This window comes from Etheostoma spectabile, chromosome 11 (genome assembly GCF_008692095.1).
Source record: "Etheostoma spectabile isolate EspeVRDwgs_2016 chromosome 11, UIUC_Espe_1.0, whole genome shotgun sequence".
Lineage (NCBI taxonomy): Eukaryota > Metazoa > Chordata > Actinopteri > Perciformes > Percidae > Etheostoma > Etheostoma spectabile.
In genome coordinates this window covers 2,462,501-2,481,494 of record NC_045743.1, presented here as the reverse complement: position 1 = coordinate 2,481,494, position 18,994 = coordinate 2,462,501, and the positions used below count along the sequence as shown (strand labels likewise).

Here is an 18,994-nt window from a genome sequence, read left to right as displayed (position 1 = left end):
GGTACAGGCTAGTGCTAACACCAACCAGGTACCAGCTAGTGCTAACACCAACCAGGTACCAGCTAGTGCTAACACCAACCAGGTACAGGCTAGTGCTAACACCAACCAGGTACAGGCTAGTGCTAACACCAACTAGTTACCAGCTAGTGCTAACACCAACCAGGTACCAGCTAGTGCTAACACCAACCAGGTACCAGCTAGTGCTAACACCAACCAGGTACAGGCTAGTGCTAACACCAACCAGGTACAGGCTAGTGCTAACACCAACTAGTTACCAGCTAGTGCTAACACCAACCAGGTACAGGCTAGTGCTAACACCAACTAGTTACCAGCTAGTGCTAACACCAACCAGGTACAGGCTAGTACTAACACCAACCAGGTACCAGCTAGTGCTAACACCAACCAGGTACAGGCTAGTGCTAACACCAACCAGTTACCAGCTTGAGTTACAACTACTAACTTGTAACCGATTAATGACTCTGCAAAATACTGAGTTAAAACACTATGTATCTACAGTATTTGTGGTGCCACTAGTGGTCATCAAAAGCAGCTAGTAGCCTACTAACAGGTTGTGATAGATGTGTAATAAAAAGGAGTTAGGAAACTATTCACATTTGCTCAGGATTTTTGGACGAGAGGCAGTGTCTGGGGGTAGTTTATTATTGGCAAAAGCAGTTTGCAAATAATTGGCATTAGTTTCTAGCCATTTACTAGTTTAAAAACTCTATACTTATTACCAGACAAAATTACTTTTTCAAAGACCTACAGGCTACAATGATAACTAACCAATCAGTTTCTTGCTTCAGTGTCCAACATCTGTCTGTCCATCACCAAACCGATCTGTGTTAAAGGGCAGGAAACAGCTAATCTGATGTCAGCTCCACCACACAAACACTGAAAATGACTTCCTGCTAATCCAGATGTGTTTACAGCTGCAGCCCATTAACCAACATCAGTCAGCTCATCCTGTGTCCACGCCGTGTCCCACTGACTCAGAGCAGGAAGGGTTAACATGAAGGAATTTACAACTGGAGTTATTCATCGGGATATTATTCATCATCTTTAAAGGTCCCATGACATGGTGCTTTTTGGACGCTTTTATAGAGACCTTAGTGGTCCCGTAATACTGTGTCTGAAGTCTCTTTCACAAAATTCAGCCTTGGTGCAGAAGAACAGCCACTAGAGCCAGTCCCACAATGAGCTTAGTCTGTGCCATTTCCGTGTCTGTAGCTATTGAGGAGGATTGGGGGGGGGGGGGGTGGCCTTGACCTTGGATGGGCCAAATTCTCTGGCCGGGAAAAGCAGAGAAAGGGGAAGTAGCCTTGCTCCTTATGATCACTTTTCTCAAAGGCAGAGCGGGATACCCAGGGCTCGGTTTACACCTTTTGCAATTTCTAGCCACTGGGGACCATAGGCAGACTGGGGGAACGCACATTAATGTTAAAAAAACCTCATAAAGTGAAATGTTCATGCCATGGGACTTTTAAGCTGGGGTTCGAGGTCACAGGAGTTGTTTGTAAAGCCATGAATGAGGAAAATGATGACTGCTCCATCCAGGTTTTTCTTGAAGTCTTCTTTTTCTCTTTCAGACTTCGTTTGTTCGCTCCTGTTCACTGGTGAATTGTTCAACCAACATGCAGCTGTCAGCTCAACTAGTGCTGCCAGAGTAAGAACCAAACACACACACACACACACACACACACACACACACACACACACAACTGTTTTTACTGTTTTTTAGACTGAATCAGCTGAATATAACGGATTAAAACAACAGCAGCATTGTATTTCATTAGTCCAGTTAGGACATATACAATTAGTCAGGAGGATATTCCCTCACTGAAGCTAACACATTAGGGCTGCACAATTAATCAAATTTTAATCACAATCACGATTTTGGATTCTCACAATCAAATTTGCGTGATTGAGCAATATTTTAAATGCTTCATTTCATAGAACGCTCCGGGTTTTTTGCAAAACCAGTCTATCGTTCCTTTAAACTACTGTCTGATCATGTGCCGCTCGGAGTTGTTCCCTGCACCGCACAGCTTAGTTTCTAGGACAGAGTAACAAGGGGAAAATTAAACAGATAGTAGTCGGTTATATGTCGGTCTCAATGTTTACCAGTTTGCCAGTAAACGCAACATTTTGTCCCTGTGTTGTTTTTCAGACAACAGCAGTGACCAGTGCTAGTTAGCATCTGTTAGCTCACAGGGCTCTAGATGCAAGTAATATTTTTCCTCTGGGTCACACCTAATGTCCTCGCATCTGCTGCAATGTTAATAATCGTGATAATTAATCGTGATCACAATTTTGATCAAAATAATCCTGATTATCATTTTGGCCATAATCGTGCAGCCCTATAACACATAATGCTAATAAGATGCTCTCTCATTCAGAAATATTAATATAGGACAACATCAGTCAGCAGCAGTGCTTTGATGTTGGTTCTGGCTGAATCACTCAGGTGGTGGTTATTTGTTTGTTAGGTTACTGTGCCTTTTAAAATAAATATATGTCCATTTGCTTTTCTTGGTGAGAAGATCGATATTGATCTCATGTCTGAGTAAAGAACTGGTGTCAGGCTGGAAGCAGGGAGAAAACAGATTAAACAAATGTATATAATGTGATAATTAGTGAGCTGTAGCGATGCTTGCCGACATATTTGTTTTACTATGGACAGAGCCCGGCTAGCAGTTTCACGCTGTTTTCAGTCATTGTGATAAGCTAAGCTATTCGTCTCCCGACTGCAGCTCCATATTCAACGTACAGACATGAGAGGCATGAGAGACACGAGAGCGGTGTCAATCTTCTCATATAACTCTTTTTAAGAAAGCAAATAAGCATATTTCAAAATGTAAACCTATTCCCTAATGTCAATACTTAAAATTCCCAATGAGTTGATTAAAAATCTGAAAAAGGTTGCTGCAAACCTGAAAATCTATAAACTATACAAAAAGAAAAAATCTATAAATCTCACAGTGTATATAGTTTGCAGACATGAAGTTTATGCTAAACTCTTATACACTGCAATAAAAATGACATTGTAATGGGTCACCTGCTGTATTTAGATGTTGGTTCCGACTGGTACCTCAAGTTGTTTATCTTGTTGTTGTTTGTCATCAGTCAGCAGCAGTACTTTGCTCTTGGCTCTGGACAGGCCATCATGTTAAAAACATCCATACTGAATTCTGGAGATGATGCCTTCCTGCCACGACTAACGCTGTGTTTCCCAAACAACATCCACTACATTAAAGTACTGCAGAATGTAAGTTTACGCCATACTGATTGGGCAGTTTGAGAAAATGTTTGCTTGATAATTTTAAAGTTACAATCCTCAAGATTTCAATCTTGGTTGATTTTGGGGACAGAAGGAACATCTGTACATCTGTATATATGTGTATATATGTGTCTAATTATAGAAGGATGATTGTTAGGATGATTTATTACTTTTATTATTATAACTAATTCTATTTTTTTCTATTCTTATACTTATTTTTTCCCCTATGTCCACTTAATGTGTATTTGTATTGTTCTGATGTGTGTTCATTTTTTCTTTTGAGCTGCTGTAGCACAGGAATTTCCCCAGTGCGGGTTTAATAAAGTTGATTTGATCTCCTCTCTTAGCTAACTGGTGGTAACAGCAAGTGTAGTATAACACTTCAGCAAACACTGTCTGAGCAGCCACTTTGTCAGAAACACGTCATTGTCATGTCAACATGTCAGGACACAGTAAAAGAGTCAGTTAAAATCTACTAGATAGAAAATAAATTACAGAACGTAAATACATTGTTGCTATTGCTAAAAAATCCAACCATAAATAGTATCCTAAATATGGTTTGCTTTCATGAAAAGCTAAAGGAGTATAACTTTAACAACACAAATAACTCAATAAACAAAGTACATAAACTGTCTGTGTGTTCTGTGTGTACAGCAGAACAATGTGGTCAGTTGTGATGTCACACAGGAGGTCAACAGCACAACGGCAGGCGTTGACTGCAGCGTCACCAGCCTCCTCATCGCAGCCCATTCCCAGGTACAATAAGTTTCAGCTGATCACACACTGAGCGTTTACAGCTGTGCACTTAGCAGTGCTTTGTACATCATGTGTTTAGCAGGTAATGTTCGTCATGGTTGCCATCTTAGATCAGTGTGCGAACATGCTAGAATTACATATTAGCAAAATAAGTTGGCTAATATTGCTCCTCAGCCAAGTCTTGTTGCTGGTAGTCCAGAAGTAAAAGGTCAGATTCTGTGTCTGTATTTTTTGTCTTACAGTTTAGTCTCGTCAGCAGGTATTTGCTGTATTTCTGTCGTCTCAGTTGGTTGTCAGTAAATGTTGTGAAATAAACTGTTGAAACATCTGAGTTCCCCCCAGAAAAAGCAGGAGCAGCCGTTGTAAGATGGAATTTCACTCAGCGTGTAAAATCGTATAGTTTCACATGACCACAGTTAAAAAAAACGGAATAAAAAGGAATAAAAACACTAGATTGCAGTCTACAGGAAAGAATGGAAATGTAAATATTAGAAATCATGTTGATCCTCCTGAAGCTGTCATTCATTAACACCATTTCAAATCACACGCTGACACATTTCCTGTTTCTTGTAGTTGAATATCAACTTTCTATTGGATGTCAACCAGAACAGCACACCTGGTGACATCATCATTCACGTCAACACCAGCAGGTAAGGACACACGCCCTCCTTTCATCTCCAGAAGTAAATAAAGAAACAATTTCAACTAACTATAGAAGTATAATAAAGTTTACTTTATAAAAATAAAGTATAGTAATGTATCAATATGTATTCAATGTATGAAATCTGTTTTCTCTTCAGTGATAACTATGAGAAGGAGGAGTATCTCCATGACAACTCCATCAGTCTCCTCCTTCCTCTCAAATATGGAGTCAACGTCAACATCCACGGGTGAGTCAGCATATGTTACTACTCACTTTCAAAATTAATAACATATTATTCATATATACCTTTCAATGACCCAGTTACAAAGTGTTTTGTAAAATCAGTTCCAGTGATGTGAGAAAAAATAGGGCAAAGTAAAATAAAGGAAACAGAAATAGAATAAATTCAATTTCAATTGATTATAAAATGCAATTCAAGGTAAAAAACAAACAAAACTGAAGTAATATTTGAATAAGCTATGTGGCACATGTGTTCCTGTAGCAGCTGGAGATGCTGCAGATAAAATATTTGTTTGTTTGTAAGCAGAAGCCCTCAGAGCCTGTTGCCCCACTCAACTAAATAGTCGCCAGCTAACACTGATGCCTGTTTGTGTGTCTGTGTGTCTGTCTGTGTGTCTGTGTGTCTGTGTGTCTGTGTGTCTGTGCGTCTGTGTGTCTGTGTGTCTGTGCGTCTGTGTGTGTGTCTGTGTGTCTGTCTGTGTGTCTGTGTGTCTGTGTGTCTGTCTGTGTGTCTGTGTGTCTGTGTGTCTGTGCGTCTGTGTGTGTCTGTGTGTCTGTGTGTCTGTCTGTTTGTCTGTGTGTGTCTGTGTGTCTGTGCGTCTGTCTGTGTGTCTGTGTGTCTGTCTGTGTGTCTGTTTGTGTCTGTGTGTCTGTGTGTGTGTCTGTCTGTCTGTGTGTCTGTGTGTCTGTGGTCTGTGTGTGTGTGTCTGTGTGTCTGTGTGTGTGTCTGTCTGTGTGTGTCTGTGTGTCTGTGTGTCTGTCTGTGTGTGTGTGTCTTGCAGTTTTGTGTCTCCCACCTCATTTGTGTTTGGAGATGAAGACAATACTCCAGTAGACTGCTACGCCGAAAGATTCAACTACACATACAAGGTATTATAAAACCACAATAAAATTGACCATGGGAAACTATTGTCCTGTTATCGGCCTTGCTAACTAGCAGCCACGTAATACTACTTTATGCTTATACTCCACTACATTTATCTTACAGTTGTAGTTACTTTTCACTTTTATTTATCTCTTCTGGGTATACCTGTTGTTTTGTGTGTCTGCAGGTGTTAAACTCGGGTCCTAGCAGGTCTCTAGATACTGTGGTAGACATCAGCCTACCAAAGATCCTCACACCTTACCGACACAGACTGCTGCAGGTGGTCGACTGGCAGGTACATTCAGTACTAGCAACAGCAGTAACACATGCCGTAGAAACGGAAGTATAAGTAGCGCAGGCAGTTCCTCAAGTTTTTGAAGACACATGTTAATTGCTGGTGTTAAAGTTTACCAGCTGCTGCAATCTTTGTCAGTTACTGGAGCCAGAGATACGTAGTTCTAGTAAAGTGGGCTGAAGCTTTGGGTGGAGTTGAGGTGCGACAAGCAACCAGCAAAAGCCATGGCTGAGTGTGATAGGCTGAGACAGCTGTCATAATGGCACATGCCCCTAAATACATCCTATTAACCTTTATTATTGTCTTAATTTAACAATGATCATTAAAATCTGATAAGCTGAGAACCTTTTTTTCATTTAAACAAAAAAAGCCAGGTTTTTACACAAGCAGCTGTACAAGAAATAAGTCTTAATACTACAGTTTAAAACAAGAATAAATGTAAAGAAATCCGGAACTATCTGATCAAAAAATAGTCAAACAAGACCCAGAATCTGGTTGGACATTAAACGCCAACTTTCAGAACACTCAGCCATTGTGGTTGCTGATTGGGTAAAAGTAGCCATGGTGGTTGGAGTAGTATTAGAAGTAGCAGTAGAAGTACAGTAGTAGGTAATATTAGTTGTCAAAGTCATGGTAAATAAAGTGTATATACAATATGAAAACATTAATTTTCTATCTGTGCAGTCGTCTCAGGGTACGTGTTCGATCAGTGACACAACTGTTTCAGTGATCGAGGACTGTGATGTCCCTGAAGCTTCCTTCATCCAAAATCTCATCTTCTTCTTCTCCTCCACCTCCACCCGCAGAATGGTACACACACACACACACACACACACACACACACACACACGCACCCTTCCACCCCCCCCACCTCCAATCACACATACACAGGTTTGTGGCTCTATCTTTGTGGGGACCCGTCATTGACATAATGCATTCCATAGACCCTGAACTCCCGGTTTTTGGACCCCACAAATATAGTTAAACACACACACACAGTGAAACGTTATTTTTTTCAGAATTGCTTATGCAATGCTCACCCAAAGCATTTAGTGGGCGCTAGCATGGGCAATAATTTGTGGCTGAGAAATTGAGATGCTTGAGCTGGAGTCAATCACTCCACCAGCCAAATACACACTGACCTACAGTGTATGAACTTCAATCTTTCTCTGTGTGTGCACGCAGTTTTGTGGACGTAGTGATGAGCTGTGTGAGTGGTTGGAGTGTCGTCTCGGTAACCTGGAGGCGGGGAGAGATGCCTTCATTCAACTGGAGATCAGACTGAATCCTGCTGTCCTACTGCAAGCTCCGGTAACACACACAAACACACCACACACACACACACACACACACACACACACACACACACACACACACACACACACACACACACACACACACACACACACAGATGACTGTTTTTACTCAGACTGAATCAGCTCATTTGTAACTGACTGCTGCCAAAAGGCAGGTGACCTACATTCAGTACTCTGCCTAAACACATCTGTTAGACACAGGAAGAGGATCAAGGCTTCTGCACTGCTAACATGCTGCTTTCACTACACATACTGCGTGGGAACAATGAAAAAATGATCCACAGAGGAAAATGTGAGTTAAAACTAACCTAAGCTCAGCGACTGTAACTCAACACACCCTGCAGCTGTTTAACAATAAAAACCACAATCAGTTAGCTGCAGGAAGTGTTGAGTTTCAGTTCAATTAAAAAGAAAACTCTAAAATGTACATATATGCTCTTGTAACAAAAAAATTCAAAGACACAAGGATTAATGGAAGTGGCCAATCCATTGCTGGCCAACGGCATCTAACACAACAAAGGGGCATTATGTGAAAAAGGATAAATTAAGGCATCAATCAAGTGCATTCATCAATCTATACACAAAGTGGTTATATCTTGCATTGTTTTATATACATTAAACACTGTATTAACAACTGGACAATGTTTAAAAAGTTGAGCTTGTACTCTCTCGGGCTTCTGATACAAACACCTGATGTTTATCTACGTGTCTCAGGGTCGTCTTGGTGTCATGAAGTTGGAGAGCACAGCAATGATGTCAAATCCCAGAGAAAGTCCTCATACCATCCTCACTTCCAAACAACCTGTAGCTCAGGTAAAACACCTCGGTCACAACCACAAACACACAACACGGTAGAGTCAAACTAGACCACATCTGGACCGAGCTTATCTGTGTGTTCAACCTGGAAATGTGTTTCTACATCTGAACCCAAAAAACTAAAAACAGCTAGCATAGCTGCACCATCAATGCCTTAAAGGAGTTGCAGTGTTAAATGTTGATTACAAGTAAGTATTCCTACTGTATATACTGTATATTCTAAAGGTCACCAAAAATCATATATTGTAAATGTGTTACATTTACAGGTGGTGGTGGAAGCTCTTTTTACCCAGAAACCCTCAACAACAGTAAAACTCTTCATCATCGTTGTCAGTTTAGTTTTAGGTCTGATGATCCTGGCTGCGCTCATCTGGTGTCTGTGGAAGGTACATCATTTTAACAGCATATTGTATAAAGCACTATGATGAACTGAAATTGCAGTATATTATTATATTTTACGGTTGTTGTAGCAGCACCACCATCCTTTTTTTTAAACTGTATGTCCTTGTCTCTACTTGTCTCTCTGTCAACCTGTCTGTCTACCTGTGTGTCTCTCAGGCTGGCTTCTTTAAGAGGGAGTTCCAGAAGAAGGAGGAGGAGGAGGAGTTCAAGAGAGATAGCTGGGACTATGTTCCTAAACTCGACAAAAGACAGAGCACCGCCTAACAACGACTGTCACAGCTGGCCACAACCTCTAATCACAGGATGGAGTTCACATTGCGACTGTGCGACAGTGCTAACGAGACATGTGTGTCAACGGATAAATGGGGTGCTGTGTATGAAAATATGGCAACCCATATTGTCCAAAACAGTAGAATACTACTGCTGTTGAATGTCAACGACCAGTGAAATCTGTCCAGAATGATTCAGACGTTTTCAACACAGACCTGACGTGAGTGTGCTGAAGGACAAAATGTCTCGAGTGAACGCCTCCTGAAGACACCTGAATCTGAGCATGCCTTTTAAACTATTTTGCCGAATGTGCCTTCACAAATACAGACTCGTTCAAAGACTTGAAAAAGACTGCAGAGATGGATGGAAGATTAATGAAACGGGAAGTGAACCTGAACCGATCAAATCTGGACCAATTAGAAGGCCTTGGAACTTCACGGGATGTTTCATCACCTGTGATAGTTATTGACTCGTTTAAGAGGAAAAAAACTAAAGGAAGTGAATTTCTGTTTCCCTTTGATCTCAGGGGTTGGCAGCCTGGCCTCTTATTGGCTCATCACTCTCTGGAAATCTTCCCTTTTGTCTGTGTCCATCATCTTTCTACATTTTTGTTTACCTGCTGACGCTTTAAGCGCTGGTGACAAACCGAGCACAAACACCGGTAGCTGTCCAGACAGTAGTAGTAGTGATTGCTGCTGGGGTGTTCTGGTACAGGGCTTTTATGTGTGTTGAAATGGATGCCGAACGCCATCACTGTGGTTTTCACTCTGGGATTTAAAATTGTAGAATATTTATCCCTTTAAAGACACAGTCAGTGAAATTTCATGACAGAATCCTCTTATTTTAATGGAGTTGCATGATCAGAGGAATTGCTCGTAGGCAACTAAGTAAATCTGTGAAATGTTTCTGCGTTGAGCTCAACTTTGGTGAACCGTGAGTAGTTTTTGCTGTTAAGACAATACATGTAATTTAATGAGCCATAATTAAAGATGCTGTACGTAACAAATTAAATCTAAGTTAAAAAGAATGCGTACGTACAACAGTTTCACTGGAACTGATCTTGGACGACCTGGCTCAGGCGAGCCCATGTATAGTTTCTTGGTTGATACCTGGGTTTGTAAAAAGCTTTAATGTCATCCAATTCTTCAATGAACGGCTCCTGGATTCGGACTAAACTATCAGTGGTAAAATGCAGTAAAAAATGCAACTTGTTGGATAACAGAGCCAGCAGAGCCACAGGGTTGAATGATGGAACATTACTTGAAGACATTTTTAAATATTCAAAAGCACTGTCTTAACGGTCTGTATTTTATGAATGCAGACATTTAAAACAGCTGCTATCCTCCATTCTGTTTATCTATTTAGTACAAATGCACATCACACAGAGAGACGTTTTAATATTTTAATACATAGCTTTTTTATGTTTATGTAAAGTTGTTCTGCACTGGAGAGTCTCACTGCTTTTATCAACACTTTTCTATTAAAATGAAAGATTTTCTATTTAAATATCACCTTGATTTTTCTCATGAATACAGCGGTTACTCTAAAGATCTGCATTATCTCACTAAAAAAAAAAAAACTTTAAAAAAGCTTCCACATAAAATCAGCTCTGTCATATGTATATAAAACTTTGGACACTTTGGGCTTGTCCAGTCTGGATCTGCTTATCTATAAAGAAAGCTGCTTGACTATCACCAACTTAACACTATTCAAACCAGAATCAATACACTCAGTACTAATGAAAAATAAACTCTTTTCCTAAAAATTAACTATTTTTAGATCACATGTAATGTAGGTTAATCTTTTCCCTCTGCAGCAGAACCAGAAACTGGACCAGTTAAAACAAAATGAAAATTGAAATAAAATAAAAATAAAAATAGGCAACACAATTTAGAATAAAATCAAGTCATCGGAAAAGAGCTGGTAGTTAAGGTATAGTAAAATGTAAACATTAATTTGAATTAAAAAAATGTATCCTCAACAAATCAGGTCTAGAAGTGATAAATGTTCATAAAGCACGGTAGTTTGGAGTTAAAGGTAGCTTACAAGAGTTACCTTATAGCTCATTAAAGCTGCAGTAATCAATCAAAAGAAGAAAATCAATCAACGCAGCTTTAACGTTCATGTTGTAAACAGGAAGCTGCAAAGCTCTGTCTCTACTTTAGGTGTTTTGCTACTTTGAATGAAACTTCTAGATAAGTTGACGTTGCGATGGAAACAGTAATGACGAAGAGAGGGCGCCGGTGGCCATCGTCTGCTGGACTCAGATGCAGCTGCAGGAGACGGTCGACTCGGCCTCGTCCACTTCCTCCCCGTACAGAGTGATGAGCCGTGGGTGGACCCTGACACACACACACACACACACACACACCACACCACACACACACACACACACACACACACACACACACACACACACACACACACACACACACACCTTTAATATGATATACAGTGATCATTGAATGCATGTATAACTGGTATTATACAGCTTATTAATTACTTTTTAGTTTACTCTTTAGCTTTAATGGATAGCTAGAAATCTGAAGACATCACTTTGAACGTTTTAAGAAATCACTTTTATCTGAAATTATAAAGGCCAAAAGCATAATTTAATCAATCATTTCATTTATAATTAGCAGCAGCCCCATTTCACTCAGCGTAAAGATACACAGTTAAATATATAATTTATTAAGAAATATTAAGTTTTTACCTGATGAGCACTTCGTTAGCAATTTCCACCAGCTCTCCATCGATGTTCCAGGGGAATGTGGCTCCCTTTGATTGGATGATGGGCGAGGTTTTGGACTCTCCCTCTTCCTCGCTCTCTTCCTCCGACCAGCCAATCAGTGAGCGGGGAGAGATCTTCACAGCTGATACGGTGTGCGTCTCTACAAATGGGAAGCTGAACTGCAGACAGACAATCAGACAGTAAAGACAAAATGAGGTGTGTGGTGTGTGTGTGTGTGTGTGTGTGTGTGTGTGTGTGTGTGTGTGTGTGTGTGTGTGTGTGTGTGTGTGTGTGTCCGTCCTCACAGGTCCAAGGTCAACTGAGGAGAACAGAAAGGCTCAAAGGATTCTCGTTAAGCAGCTTGATTATCTGGAGGAGTGACTTGGTTCTTCTTCTTTAGTCCTCTTCTGCATCTACTGTAACACCATGAAGATCCAACAGGGGGTAGCAAAGACCAGCAGACAGACAGACAGACACACAGACAGACAGACAGACACACACACAGACACACAGACACACACACAGACAGACAGACAGACACACAGACAGACAGACACACAGACAGACAGACAGACACACAGACAGACACACAGACAGCACCAGACAGACAGACAGACCACAGACAGACACACAGACGACAGACACCAGACAGACACGACCACAGACAAGACAGACAGACACACACAGACACACAGACAGACAAAGACAAAAGACCACAGACAGACAGACACACAGACAGACAACACAACAGACACACAGACAGACACACAGACGACAGACACACAGACAGACACACACAGACAGACACACACAGACACCGACACGACCACGACACAGACAGACAGCACTACACACAGACAGACACACAGACAGACACACGACAGACAGACAGACACACAGACACTCTGTCCTGATTGTCTGCTCTCTTTCCTCCTCAGGTTCGATCTTTTATTTTATTAGACGCTGTTATACAAAATCACCCCAACTCCAGTGGTGGACCGTTAGAATATTTACTACAGTACTTAAGTACACATTTGAGGTATCTGTACTTTGTACAAAATGTTGTACTTTTACCTCCATTATATTAATTTGATAACGTAAGAAGAATCTCTGAAATTTTAGCTTAAAAGAGTAATCCATTTTATCGGACTATTTTTCCTGCAAAATGTTAAACATTTCATGGTGTCAGCTTTTAAAATATGACAATGTTTTGCTTTTCTTTGTCTTAAATTATAGTAAACTCAATCATTTTAAAGTTTTACTTATCAGCTCTGGGTAATAAGGACATTTCTTACGGTTTTGATCCAAAAGGAAAATAATAATTTGTTGCAGCACGATACAAAAAGTCAACAGTTAAAATGCTGCATAAACATGCATGAGTAAAAATAATATATATATATATATATATATATATATATATATATATATATATATATACACACTGTAGCTCATTAGATTATTATTTTTTAAGATTTTATTTTTATTCATATACAATTTACACTCACAAGGAATCTGGTAATTTCTCAGTGTTGAGTACTTTCAATACTACATTTTCCAGACAATAATCTTCCTCTATCCCTGCAAAAGTCCGGACCGACTCTGGTCAGGTTCAACGTCCGCGTTGGGACTCAAACTGGGGTTGTTATGGTTACGTCTCGGCTCCTTCTTCTCATGTTTGATGCCAAGCTGTCTGTCCGTCCAACAGGATGTAGGTCAGTGAGTAAACAGCCTGTTTACTCTGTAGGACAGTGAACGCTACACTCTCAGTATATTTAGTAAGTGGGTTAGTGTGCGGTCTCACAGGCCAGGCCATGCTAAACCAGGCTAATCCATTTACTAACTAGTTTGTTTATTTTGGCTCTGTGAGAGATGGAATTATCAGGATGCCGAGGTTCAGAGTGAGACAACACAACCCACATTAGGGATGGGTTCAGAGATAGCCAGCTCCATTTTGGATCTAGTTTCCGGTCTGCAAACTCCCTACAACTGTCAAACCATGTAGCAGCTTCTCCTTTTAAACTGACTGTGGCTGGTTAAAAATTAAAGGTTTGTCTGTTTTCTGGTTATGCTTTCTACAGCTTGTGTCTGTATTCAGCCAAAGATTGTTTGTGAACGCAAAGAAACATCACTCTGTAACACCGCTGTATGACCGCAAATGGACTGTGTGTTTTAATAGTTAAACAGGAGCCAACTGAGTGGTCACTCGTCTCTAGAGAAGTGAGACACGGATCACCTCGCGTCAGTTTAAACCTGCAATAATTGTTGGAGTTATTTGAGCCTTTAGTCATTTTTCAAATGTTATGTTAGGTCAACTAATAAGATCCGATAAGAGATTTGAAAGGTTTTGGATTCCATGAGCAAATTTGAAACTAGATTTCAAACCCCATCCCTAACCCACGTAGCCTAAACAGGATTGTAGAATGAATCCGTGGTAGTTTCCATTCTGATTGGCAGTTGCTCTCACCTGTCCACTACTGCCGCTGTATCTCTTCAGATGTTTGATGAACTCTGACCTGGAAGTATTTCCTACTGCAATCAATGAAGCGCTGCCATTTGCCAAACTGTCACAAACAGGAAGTGGAAGAATATGTTCAGTGGCAGAAACATTATGAAACAAACCTGCAGTGTCAGTCACAACACAGCGGACTTTAACATTCTCAGAAGGATTAACTGATCGTCATTTACTTAGTGTTAGGAGCCAGTCCTTGAGGTGTGTGTGGACTCAGGCAGGGGATGGACATGATGCTGATGCTCAAATACAGGCCCCTATTGGTCGTCCAGGACTCCTCCCCTCCTACACCGACCAATCACAGAAAGAAAAACAGTAAATCAAACTGGTATTGATAGGGTCGGAATATGAACCAGCTTTGATCTTCTTTCTAGACAAGTACTGGTCTCACCTGACTCTGGATCCTGGTCCTGGTCTCTGAGAAGAAGGAGTTCAAATTTAGTTTTGACCATGACAAACAGTTGTGTTAAGTTGCTATTGTTGTGTATGTGTTTCTCACCTGTTTGACTTCTTCACTGGTAGAAAAGACAGCTGACAGTCTTCTGGTCTGAGCAAGACAGAAGAGAAGAAGAAATTAGTTCTGTGAGGCTGTACTAAGGCACAGCGGTGCTAAATGCTAACATCAGGTTTGATGTTCACCATGTTCACCATCTTAGTTTGTTTAGCCTGTTAGTATGCTAACATTTGCTAATTGGCATGAACGGATGTCTGGACATGTACCAATTACCAAATGATTTGGCAATCCATCCATTACTCTGCTGGAATGGCCAAAAAAATTACTTGTTTAATTATGTAACTTTTTATGGAACGTTTTATTTATTTATGAGAATCTGAATCCAAGTCAATTTTATATAAATATATTTAATTATATATTAGAATAAATTGTAATTTTGTCTTAGAGGATTTTAAGGGTTAATTAGGATTCAGCAAAGTCACACAATAACAGTCTGGTCCGCAATGGTAGACCAGCAACTCCAATGTTCTGCAAGGTAAAATTACTGTTCTGTTCTTGTGGGTCCGAAAAGATAAATAAGAGCTTCAATTCTTTGTCGGAAAGGGCTGTCGGACAGCAAGGTAAAGCTGTGAAAATATTCTAAATACACTGTGCAACTAAACTTGTACTGACTGTTTCTTCAGGTCAGCCTTGTTTAGGTGGCTAAAATACGTTTAGCTGCTGCCCCCTTCCACAGCAGTAGGCTACATTGCTTAGCTTCCTTGACTGTCCTCCTGTGTGCTTATCCAAACTGGGGACATACCGACTGCCATCTGTAGGTAATACACTGAGTATGTATAGGCACATCTTACAACGCCACTTCAAAACATCCAAATTATCCCTTTAAAATCTGAGGAAATTTTGACCTCCATCCTTGGACCTTTAAAAAAAAAAAAAACTAAATTCAACTTGCTCTATATAACTAAAAAAATGTGTATGTGTATATTTGAGTGTGTATGCGTTTGTTACCTCAGCCTAGCCAGTGTCTTAACCAGAGCGTACTCTCGTCGCCGCGACGACGGCATCCACCTCTTCTTCTCTGCCCGTGCTAAGCTCCGGCCACCGAAGCCGAACATGGCGGAAAAACCAAAACACACCAACTGCCCGAGAGACGAGAAGCTGCACATGTCCACCTGCTGCAGGTGACCTGCAGATAGACGGTAATAAAGTAAATACTGATGAATTATATTTTAATTATGAATATTAATACACAGAGAAGGTCATTAATATTCATGAGAAGCAGCACAACTCTGGGCGACAGAAAGAGGTCAGTGCGTGTGTTAATATCTGTACATTTCAGTGGAATCACATTGCAGCAGAGTGACCGGTCTCTGGTCAGTCCCGTTTGAGCAGTCTCTGAAGCAGCAGATTTAAGAAGACATTTGCAGCAGATTTAGGACAAATTTGTCCCTCTCAATGAAAATAAAAATTAAAAGACAATGTTCCTTTTTATGTTTTCAACTTTTTTTTGTAAAATTCTCCTTTAAATTACTTTAAAAGCTGTGAAAACCCCTAGAATTATCCAAATTCATCAGCAGGTTAAAGCCAAAAGATGCAGCTAAAAACAATTTCAGTAAATCACGACCATTTAGTTAGATGCTCCACACACACACACGCACACGCGCACACACACACACACACACACACACACACACACACACACACACACACACACACACAGCCATCTGGCTGCATACCCGATGTAACCTACTGAACTGCTGTCTCCCCACCTGTCTGTCTAACTGAGTGCCAGTCTGTCTCTCTGGATAGAATCTGATTTCCTCTCCATATGGTGTGTGTGTGTGTGTGTGTGTGTGTGTGGGGTGTGTGTGTGTGTGTGTGTGTGTGTGTGTGTGGTGTGTGTGTGTGTGTGTGTGTGTGTGTGTGTGTGTGTGTGTGTCAGTGAGATCAAACCTGCAGCGCTTCTTAAAAGGGTGCAACTAATATTTATTTTCAGCAGGTAAAAAATATACTGTAGATTTGATCTATGAACTAAAATTTAGTTTTTCCGGTTTGTTGACTGATCCTAATGAAAAACATTGGACCCGACAAAACCTAGAAAACTGTTTGTTCAAACTGAAACGGGGTGAGTTGAACACCCTGCATTGTGCGCACCACTGATTGAGTATTACCCAGAAACCGTAGCAAATGTGCCATTTTATAACATCTATATAATGTTTCCCCATAAGCTAAGCTAATTGGCTGCTGGCTGGAGCTTCAGAGGCACCTTACAGACATGAGAGACACTCTGAGGTGTGCTGCCAGTAACAAATAGTTAACCTGTAGTCATCTATCCATGGGAACAGCTTCCTGCATGGGAACTTTAACTGTTTTCTATTGTTTAGGAAATAAATATGTGCCACTAAATACTCTCTCTCTCTCTCTCTCTCTCTCTCTCTCACACACAGTGTTAATTAGTTCATTCATTCAAACACAGAAGGTCACAGAAGGTTTACCTGAGAGGTGAAGGGGGCGGGGGTACAGTGAACAAAGTAAACCTGGGATTTAGATTGAAACTGATCCTGCTGTTAGACATCTGTCTGTCTGCTGCCTCCAGAGTCCAGTCACACCGCCTGTCTGTATGTTTGTTTGTTCTCAAACTGGCTGAGTGACCATCAACCAATCACAGCAAAGTTCAACAAGAACACAAGCTTCTGATTGGCACCCTATGAGATGCTCAAAGTAAATTTAATTAGAACAACGACTGAGAAAGGACTATAAATTTAGAACTGCTAGAATCCAACCAGATGAGAAGAGTTTAGATATAGAACAGTTAGAACACACACAAAAATGATGTAAAAGGGACCATAGATTTTAACAAGGAAGACCTGATCCAGAATGACGTGACTATAGATATAGAATAAGTAGAACCCACTTAGGACGTGACTGTAGATCTAGAACAGGTAGGATTCATTTAAGACAACGCACTATGGATGTAGAAAAGTAGTAGAATCCACCCAGGAAGATAGGTTGACAAAAATAAAAACATAGAATAGGTGAAACCTACCCGGGGCCCTGTGACTATAGATGTAGAACAGGTAAACCCTACTATGCTCAACAGGTAAATGTAACTACACACAGAACAGGAAGAACCTACCTAAGACAATGTGACTATAGGTATAGAACAAGTAGAACCCACAACAGCCAACGTGACTATGGACCTACATAAGATGTAGGTAACAGATAGAACCTACCCAGGACGATATGCAGGGCTGCAGTGACTGGATCTCTGACTCCGTGAACAGAACAGGAAACCACGTCAGTAGAACCTGTATAGATGAACAGACAAACATCTGATAAAACACACTGTCTGGCAGCTTCAACATAATGTCAACATGTGTTTCTGCACAGTGTTGGTCTACAGTATGTGTATCTATATGAGGGTGTGTGTTCTCTCTCTCACCAGCAGGAATGATTCCAAGAGGCAGCACTGGTGCCACTGGTTTCTCTGGAGAATCAGCATCCAGTTGAGCTCTGAGGACCAGAGCGTGACACAGCTCCGCCACCGAACCGTCCCCACCAACACACACAACCCTGACAGACAGGTGGATGGCCAGGTAGAGTCAAACAGGTAGAAAATGATTTGTGTCTTTGGATTGTTGTCTGAGTCATCCAGGTCAAAATAAAACTATCCCCTGGACTTTTATTGTGAAGTTCAAGACTTTTTTTCACTAATCTTAACTTTTGAGGGCAGACGAGAAATCCAGTGAACAAAAGTGTTTTATTTTTTGGCGTCTTGAACTCAAGTTTATAGTTTTCCAGCAGGGGGCATGGCTTCTCCACAAAACCATTGCCAAATATTTACTTTCTGAGAATAGCACTCAACAGGGCTGGGGTATCAGTAAGCCTCAATACCTTTTGATACCGTCCCAAATTTGTGTAGTACCAAGTATCCAAAACTGTCAAATACTTAACGCAGGCACTGAACGTCACATTCCTAGTCTTGTTTTCTTAAAAATCCTAATCCAAACAAAAATTGTGCCCATTTCAGACTCTGTTTTATTTAGATAGAAAGACAACAGTTAACATTTGAAAACGTTTTGTTAAATCAAAAAAATAATTTAGTAAGAAAAATATTTATATTTCTCAAAGTAAGGTACAGAAAGTTCTGTTTAAAAAATATTTGCATTAGCAGTAAAAGAAAACCAGATTAAAACATGAAAATACAAACTGAAATGTGTACAGGTCTAGTGAAAGTAAACACGTTTCATTTTGTATGGGATCAATAACTGTGGCTGGAGCTAATCGTGATTACCATGTCCTCTAATATTTCTGGGAATTTGGTTAGTTGTTGTAGTTTGGTTGGTGGCTAGTCAAAAGTTTTTAAGGTGGGTTTCTCAATATATATATATATATGTATATGTATATATATATATAT

At 40.4% G+C, this 18,994-nt stretch overlaps 2 protein-coding genes across 4 annotated transcripts in view; one reads left to right on the top strand and one right to left on the bottom strand.

Moving 5' to 3' along the window:
- Positions 1–18,994, top strand: part of itga4 (integrin alpha 4) — a 32,420-nt gene that overhangs the window by 12,633 nt on the left and 793 nt on the right. For 2 of the 3 annotated variants that reach the window (XM_032529653.1, XM_032529652.1), the window contains exons 18-29: positions 1,590–1,666; positions 3,127–3,268; positions 3,935–4,036; positions 4,610–4,686; positions 4,837–4,926; positions 5,702–5,789; positions 5,972–6,079; positions 6,764–6,889; positions 7,265–7,390; positions 8,110–8,208; positions 8,478–8,597; positions 8,770–10,477. In XM_032529653.1, the coding sequence (XP_032385544.1) occupies positions 1,590–1,666; positions 3,127–3,268; positions 3,935–4,036; positions 4,610–4,686; positions 4,837–4,926; positions 5,702–5,789; positions 5,972–6,079; positions 6,764–6,889; positions 7,265–7,390; positions 8,110–8,208; positions 8,478–8,597; positions 8,770–8,877 (1,263 nt within the window). In that variant the 3' untranslated portion in view covers positions 8,878–10,477. Of the gene's footprint in view, positions 1–1,589; positions 1,667–3,126; positions 3,269–3,934; positions 4,037–4,609; positions 4,687–4,836; positions 4,927–5,701; positions 5,790–5,971; positions 6,080–6,763; positions 6,890–7,264; positions 7,391–8,109; positions 8,209–8,477; positions 8,598–8,769; positions 10,478–18,994 lie in introns of those variants that run through there. The other variant, XR_004334089.1, reaches the window with a different exon arrangement.
- Positions 10,272–18,994, bottom strand: part of cerkl (CERK like autophagy regulator) — a 26,035-nt gene continuing 17,312 nt past the window's right edge. The window contains exons 6-14 of the mRNA XM_032529654.1: positions 18,020–18,150; positions 17,811–17,885; positions 15,586–15,763; positions 14,623–14,670; positions 14,515–14,540; positions 14,300–14,408; positions 14,079–14,175; positions 11,597–11,793; positions 10,272–11,225 (exon numbers count right to left, since the gene is read on the bottom strand). Of these exons, the coding sequence (XP_032385545.1) occupies positions 11,147–11,225; positions 11,597–11,793; positions 14,079–14,175; positions 14,300–14,408; positions 14,515–14,540; positions 14,623–14,670; positions 15,586–15,763; positions 17,811–17,885; positions 18,020–18,150 (940 nt within the window). The 3' untranslated portion in view covers positions 10,272–11,146. The remainder of the gene's footprint in view (positions 11,226–11,596; positions 11,794–14,078; positions 14,176–14,299; positions 14,409–14,514; positions 14,541–14,622; positions 14,671–15,585; positions 15,764–17,810; positions 17,886–18,019; positions 18,151–18,994) is intronic.